Source organism: Diadema antillarum, unplaced genomic scaffold (genome assembly GCF_040938485.1).
Source record: "Diadema antillarum isolate AM-2024a unplaced genomic scaffold, OU_Dant_1.0 scf00000227, whole genome shotgun sequence".
In the NCBI taxonomy this organism is placed as follows: Eukaryota; Metazoa; Echinodermata; class Echinoidea; order Diadematoida; family Diadematidae; genus Diadema; species Diadema antillarum.
In genome coordinates, this window is record NW_027271116.1 from 313,468 (window position 1) to 320,627 (window position 7,160).

The 7,160-nt window shown below is 38.4% G+C and overlaps 1 protein-coding gene across 1 annotated transcript; it reads left to right on the top strand.

Moving 5' to 3' along the window:
• The first annotated feature begins 4,756 nt into the window (after positions 1-4,756).
• On the top strand, positions 4,757-6,540 carry LOC139724760 (uncharacterized). The gene is made up of 2 exons (XM_071635880.1): positions 4,757-4,937; positions 6,194-6,540. Exons 1-2 carry the CDS (start codon positions 4,757-4,759, stop codon positions 6,538-6,540), a joined length of 528 nt encoding a protein of 175 aa, XP_071491981.1.
• The last annotated feature ends 620 nt before the right edge of the window (positions 6,541-7,160 follow it).

The window sequence follows — 7,160 nt, forward strand, 5'->3', positions numbered from 1 at the left end:
TCTTTAGAAAAAAATTTGGGATATGAGTTTAAGGGCCAAAGGTCAAAGTTCATGTGAAAGTGCTAGAATTTCTACTTTTTCTCCATACACTGTATCTCAGAAATGGTCCAAGGTATCATCATGGAACTTGATAGAACATTGTGCATGTACTGCTTGACAGTGATTCTCTTGGGCGTTTTTGGGTCACGGGGTCAAAGTTAAAGGGTCAAAGGTCAAAGATCAACTCATGAAGATTCACTATTTTGCACACCTATGCAATTCCTGGCGTGTATTCTTGAAACTCAGTGTATACATGTATTGCCAAATAGAAAATGTCTGGGCAAGGTTTTGGCTAAAAGGGCAAAGGTCAAAAGGGTAAAGGTCAAGTGAAAAGGCTACATTTCACTTCGTCCTCCGTATCTTAGAAGTGGCTTGAGCTATCATCATGAAACTTCAGACGTATCTATGCATTCACTGCCTGTTGGTGATTCCCTGGGTAATTTAAGGGTCATGGAGTCAAAGTTCAAGTGTCAAAGGTGTAGTGAAAATGCTATTAAAATTTTACTGCTTGATGCTGAAGTTACACGTTTTCTCCATTCTTTAGAAAATTAGTCCATGCATACGAAAGGCTAAAGGTCATGAAACAATCATCAAATCCCCTTATACCATTGATCCAATAAAACCTACTTCAAGGAAAGTGAAAAATCACCACATTTGTGACAAATACGTCATTTTAATCTTTTGCCAATCACACGTACGTGAAACTCATAGAACATTGTCAAGACATACAGCTGTACATACACTTATTGGGAGAACCATGCATCATGGCGGAGGCATACCAGTCGCCATAGCAACATTTCTAGTCTTAAGCTGTTATGATTCCTTCACTATTTTGTTGTCATTTTACCCTTCACATTTCTGTTTTTTTTTTCCCCTGGTAAAAAATGCTCACAAAGCAGAAAAGGGGTGAAAAGAAGCCATCTGAAGTGTGGCACGAACATACGTCCAAAATGTGCAGTTAACCATGCATGCATGCATGACTTGTGATTTATGCATGATTTTTAAATGTACATGTATGATGTATACAAGTTTTGCCAAGTTGAGTATGCGAACTAGAACCCTTGACATTGTCCAGGGGTAAACATATTAAGTACTAATGAAAATAGTTTGAGGGTCACCTATTCAGTTGTATTACCTCCGCCAAGGGGAGGTTTTATGTTTTCGTTACCGTTGGTTTGTTTGTTTGATCGTTGATTTGTTTGTCCGTGTGCAAAATAACTCAAAAAGTAGTTAACAGATTGGGATGAAACTTGCAGGAAAGGTTGAGAATGACACAAATACCGAACGATTAACTTTTGGTAGTGATCCGAGAATTTTGGGGGAATTTATGAAGGATTTTTGATATTTTGGCAGATAGGGTCAGTGAACTTGCGAGTTTTAATCGATTGTTACTCGTGTCATTCTCAACCTTTCCAGCAAGTTTCATCCCAATCCGTTAACTACTTTTTGAGTTATTTTGTACACACACAAACTAACTGACTAACAAACCAAAGGTAACGAAAACATAACTTTGGTGGAGGTAATAAACAGCTCTGCCCTACTTGGCAAAATGAAGCAAGTGACAAAAGTGACATTCTGTAAAAGAGCAAAATGTGTCTGTCATCTGTACAGCCATCAGTGGAGAATGATTTGCCATTGTCTTGCCTAACATCATTTTTTTTTAGCAAGATGAATGTTGATGCATAAAATTTTGCCTGGGAAGAAGAGCAATTTATCTGAAATCTGGAAAAAACGGGTGCTGTTCGTTATTCCGAAGGTTCGCTATTCTGAAAGGTTCGTTGCTCCGAAGAGTCATTAATCCGAAACATGCAAATTCCCTATACCTAGAGGTTCGTTAATCCGAAAATGAAAAAGGGTTCGTTAATCTGAAAATTTGTGGTGTCATTCCGAAGGTTCGTTATTCCGAAGATCGGTTAATCCGAAAATGAAATTCGGAACAATGAACCTTCGGAATAACGGATTCGGAATAACGAATCTTAGGAATAAAGAGCCTTTGGAATAACAAACCTTCGGAATAACGAGCTGTAACCGGAAAAAACAACCATAACACATTAAAGTAGGCCAGAGATGTGGCATACTACATGCCTTGCCTTTTTTTTTTTTGAATTGGACAAGAAACCACCCACCAATAAGTGGGCTGATGATAGATGAGGATAGACCTGGAAGCTCGACTGCTGCTACACAGCAATCTTCCAGTATCTTAGGTACAAAAGTGTAAGCATTTTACTTTAGCAAGCCGACATTACGTAAGGCAAAATACTAATAGCCATTGTGACATCACAAAGCTTATCCAAAATAATTTTCAATAAATGCGTCGCATTTACATCGCACTAGTATAATTTGCTTGTGCGCAGTTAATTCTGCGTATTAAAGCCACATACTATTCTCTTTTTATCTATAATTGTACACAAAGGCTCGAATTCACGAAGGTGGTACAAATGAAACCATGGTTTAAACCATGGACAAAAACCATGGAGCGCCAAGTGTCGCATAGAATATTTCGTTACGAAATCAGTCATTTCGTCCACGAAATGATAATTTCGTTAATGAAATGGTCATTTTTTCGACGAAATGACCAATTTCGTAACAAAATATTCCGAGCGACACTTGGTGCTCCGTGGTTTTTGTCCATTTTAAACCATGGTTTCATTTGTACCACCTTTGTGAATTCAGGCCAAAGTGTTTGGTGTAACAAACTTTACAGACTTTTTATATTGATACATTAGCACTTGTAAAATGTAAGTGACAATGAAATAAGGAGGAGGCACAATGAAGATGCTGTCAAATTCCTCTAATATGTATGAATCAACAATTTTGTGAAATGGAGAAACACCAACTGGTGCTTTTGTTTTTCTTTCTTGCATTGAACTTTGTCTTTTCTAACTGCCAACTGAATCCTCTTACAACAATCACACATTTTTTTTTTGTCAAGTCAGTTTGTATCAATAAAGCACCAGTCCAAAAGACAAAGTATTCCACCAACAATTTTCTTTTACCAGTGTAGGCTATTAAGTGAATGGATATTGTGTAATTTGACCTTTTATTTTCTCTTTATCAAAACTCATTTTAGGATACTGACTCGGATAGTTCATGTTATGCACCATCTTCCGGATCAGGAACTGATGACAAGGACGTTTCTAGGTGCAGTCGTGATGAACAGCTCCCATCAACTAGTGCAGCCCCTAATGAACCAGGAAGTATTCATGTACAGATGACAAATAATGATGGAAAGAGAGTGTTTGACAAAAGATACCCTTGCTTATATTGTCAAACCATGCAGTCCCAAATTCAGAGACATTTGCGAGACATGCATGGACAAGAACATGAAGTAGCTGCAATACAGTATGAAAAAGACAGAAAAAAAAGGCAAAAGAAAATGACTCTTCTAAGGAATAAAGGTACACACAGGCATAATTGCACAGTGTTGCGAAACGGTAAAGGGACAATACATGTAGTGTATAGGCCAGCATATGCAACTTCAGCAGAAGATTACGGGCCTTGTGAACATTGCTTGGGCTATTATGTGAGAAGGGATTTGTGGAAACACAATTGCCCTCTGAAACCATCTCACCAAAAGAAGAAGCATGAAAGGCCAGCAAAAACATGCAAACTACTCTTACCACCTCCAATGGGTGTATCGCCTGGATTAAATAAAGTGCTACTGACAATGAAGGATGATAAGATCTCTAGGATTGCTAAGAGCGACAATCTAATAACAGAGATGGCTGAAAGGCAGTATCGTGTTCATGGACATGATAAAGACAAAGAGACAGACGTAAGAAACAATATGAGGGAGTCCGGACGCCTTCTTTCTAAGCTTCGGAAGATGACAGACAACAAGAATGCTCATATGAGTGAATTCATTCACCCGAGGAAGTTCAAGACCGTGGTAGCAGCAGTGAAGGAGGTGGCTGGGTACGATGAAGAGACACATCAATACAAAATACCATCCCTAGCAATGAAATTAGGGCACACTTTGCAGAAAATGGCCAAAGTACAACAAGGCAAGGGATCCGGAAGTGGAGATGACAATATGTACCACAATGCGAAGAAATTCAGTAAGCGTTGCACAAGTGATTGGTCATGCTTCATTTCCTCCAGTGCCCTTAGAACTCTGCATGAACAGAAGAGGAATCGCGTTGAGCTTCTCCCTCTCACAGAAGATGTTTTTCATCTTACTAACTTCTTGAAGGAAAGGGGAAGAAGAAGTTACGAGAGACTGGCTGCAGATACGAGTGATTCAGAAGCATGGAATGACTTGAATGAAGTAACTCTAGCCCAAATTACCATGTTCAACAGAAGAAGAAGTGGAGAAATGTCAAAAATGAAGCTTAGTGACTACAAGAAATTAGATGGATTACCAGATTCAACCGTTGTCAAGTCCCTTTCCCAACTCGAAAAGGAATTGTGCAAGAAGTTGTCTCGGGTGGAGCTTGTTGGGAGAAGAGGCAGATCAGTCCCTGCCCTACTAACATCAGAGATGGAGGAATGGATTTCTGCTCTAGTTGATAACCGACATCAAGCAGGAGTCAACCCAGAAAATGAGTACTTGTTTGCTCGATCTCATAATATGTCACTGGGGCATATTCGAGCTAGTGACTGTTTACGCAAGTTTAGCTCTCTGAGTGAGGTCAAGCATCCAGATACAATCACAGGAACACTACTGAGGAAACAGCTGGGAACCTTGTGCCAGCTCCTCAGCTTGAAGGAAAATGAGATGGATATTGTGGCCAATTTCTTAGGACATGACTTGCATACAGTACATGGAGATTTCTACAGACTCCCAAATGAAGTGCTGCAAGTGGCTAAAGTATCCAAGATCCTACTTTCGATGGAACAAGGTGGGGAAGGACTCTCTCAAGGTGACACGCTGGATAGTGTGCCTGTGCTCAATGAAGGTAAATGAAAGTTTTTATATTGTGTACATTTTGAAAGTTTTCTGTTATCATTTTGTTAGCCTGAATGTTTAACCCTATTCTGATGTGGGGGAGGGGGGGGGGGGGTGTCAATTTGGACCCCCTCCCCCCACAAAATCCCAGACTGCCATGCAACTCTCGCAACTTTTGAGACCAAGTTCAAAAAAATTTGACCCTCAGTTACACAACATCATGTCATGACATGTCGAGCCAAAATTTAATGAAAATTGACATTTTGCATATATGTTTGTGTACCAAAAAAAAAAAATGATTTTCCTAAATTCCTCTATTACACTCCTAGTTGAGTCTTCTAGGCCTTTTGGCTTATCTTCCTTGTCTTGATACTTACCAAGATACATTTCTGAAACAAAAAATTCCCAAAGAAGCACACAAGATAAAAACAGTAAAATACATGGAAGGAATTGGTAAAACAATAGAATACAAATTTGCTTGAATTATTTCATAATTTGCATGAATTAATAAAGCAATGAATTCTTTTTTCTCCAAAAATCAAATGCAGCGATACTATTTACATGAGCAATAACGTTCTGCATAATTTCGCATCAATCAGACCTTTCAGTCAGAAAGTGCTCACAAAAAGCCCAGACAGAATAGGGTTCAGCTACATGCTACCATGTTCAAGGCACCAGATAGTAATACAACTATGCCAACTCTGTCGATTGCTTATATCATATTCTTGGAGTTAGTTGAAAAAACCACAACAAATACTTCAAGAATTAAATGTATCGGTTTTTTAGGAAAGTTTAAATGTTTATTCAAATACTTCGGTATTACAAACTTATGTACACCATCGATAAATGTGCTTTAGTTTAATAGTTCATATTATACATGTACCTAGCCTAGAGGATTGCCTACACAGGCCATTGCTTATTAATTAATTATTAAATTAATTAATTAATTTATTTATTATGTCTTCTTTCATCAGAGTAGCGCTTTCACTGATCATGCACTGTTCTATCAGTGGGGGGAGGGGACTAAGTACATGCTAACATACCAAAACAACACATACAACCTGCACATATTATAACATACATGTAGAATTTGTAAACATTAATCAATAATGAAGTTTTACAGTTGCTGCGATTCATACAAACATTTTTAATATCAGTTTAGAATACATGTACAAACTACATTTTCTAGTTTCTCTGTACACGTTCCTCTACATATGAAACTATATATTAGTCTTTTGATGCAATTGTTAATTTGTTTTTTGGTAGAACTTGGCGATGACTACGAGGCAGATGTGCTGTCAGATGCAGAGGAAGCCATGAGTGAGTCACATTCTCCGTGTCTGGATGCAGAGTCTTTGGTGGCTCCAGTGAGAGGCACAAAGAGAAAACACCCACCTAAGACAAGGAAATGGAAGCAATGGAGTCCAGGTGAAAAAGCAGCAGTCCAGCGTCACTTCCATCAACTTATTTTGACCAACACTCTTCCTGGAATTAGTGGTAAATCACAAATTGAGCAGTGCTTAAAAGAGGAGCCCATCTTGCATGAAAGAACCTGGCGTAATATCAAAGATTACATTCGCAACAGTTTCAGGCAAAACAAAGCCTGCAGGTGAAAAGTCTGTAGACTTCTCTTAAATATCTACAATGAAAGACTTGCACACAACATTGGTATATGTCATCAAGCAGTATGCATTAAGTGCTTGTTTTTTATATTCTTTGAGTGTTTATTAGTTTGCTGATAGAAAAGTGTTTTTGTGATAGTGTTTTCTATACATGTTGGGAATTTTAGCACAAAAATTCCCTGTTAAGCAATGATCTTATGTTCAACCTGCACATAATTATAACACAGATTTTGTAAACATTAGTCAATCATGAAGTTTTACAGTTGCTGTGATTCATGCAAACACTTTTAATGTCAGTTTAGAATTAACTGCACAATTTACATTTTCTAGTTACTCTGTACACATTCCTCTACGTATGAAACTACATAGTCTTTTTTGATGCAATTGTTAATTTGTTTTTTGGTAGAACTTGGCGATGATTACGAGGCAGATGTGCTGTCAGATGCAGAGGAAGCCATGAGTGAGTCGCAATCTCCGTGTCTGGATGCAGAGTCTTTGGTGGCTCCAGTGAGAGGCACAAAGAGAAAACACCCACCTAAGACAAGGAAATGGAAGCAATGGAGTCCAGGTGAAAAAGCAGCAGTCCAGCGTCACTTCCATCAACTTATTTT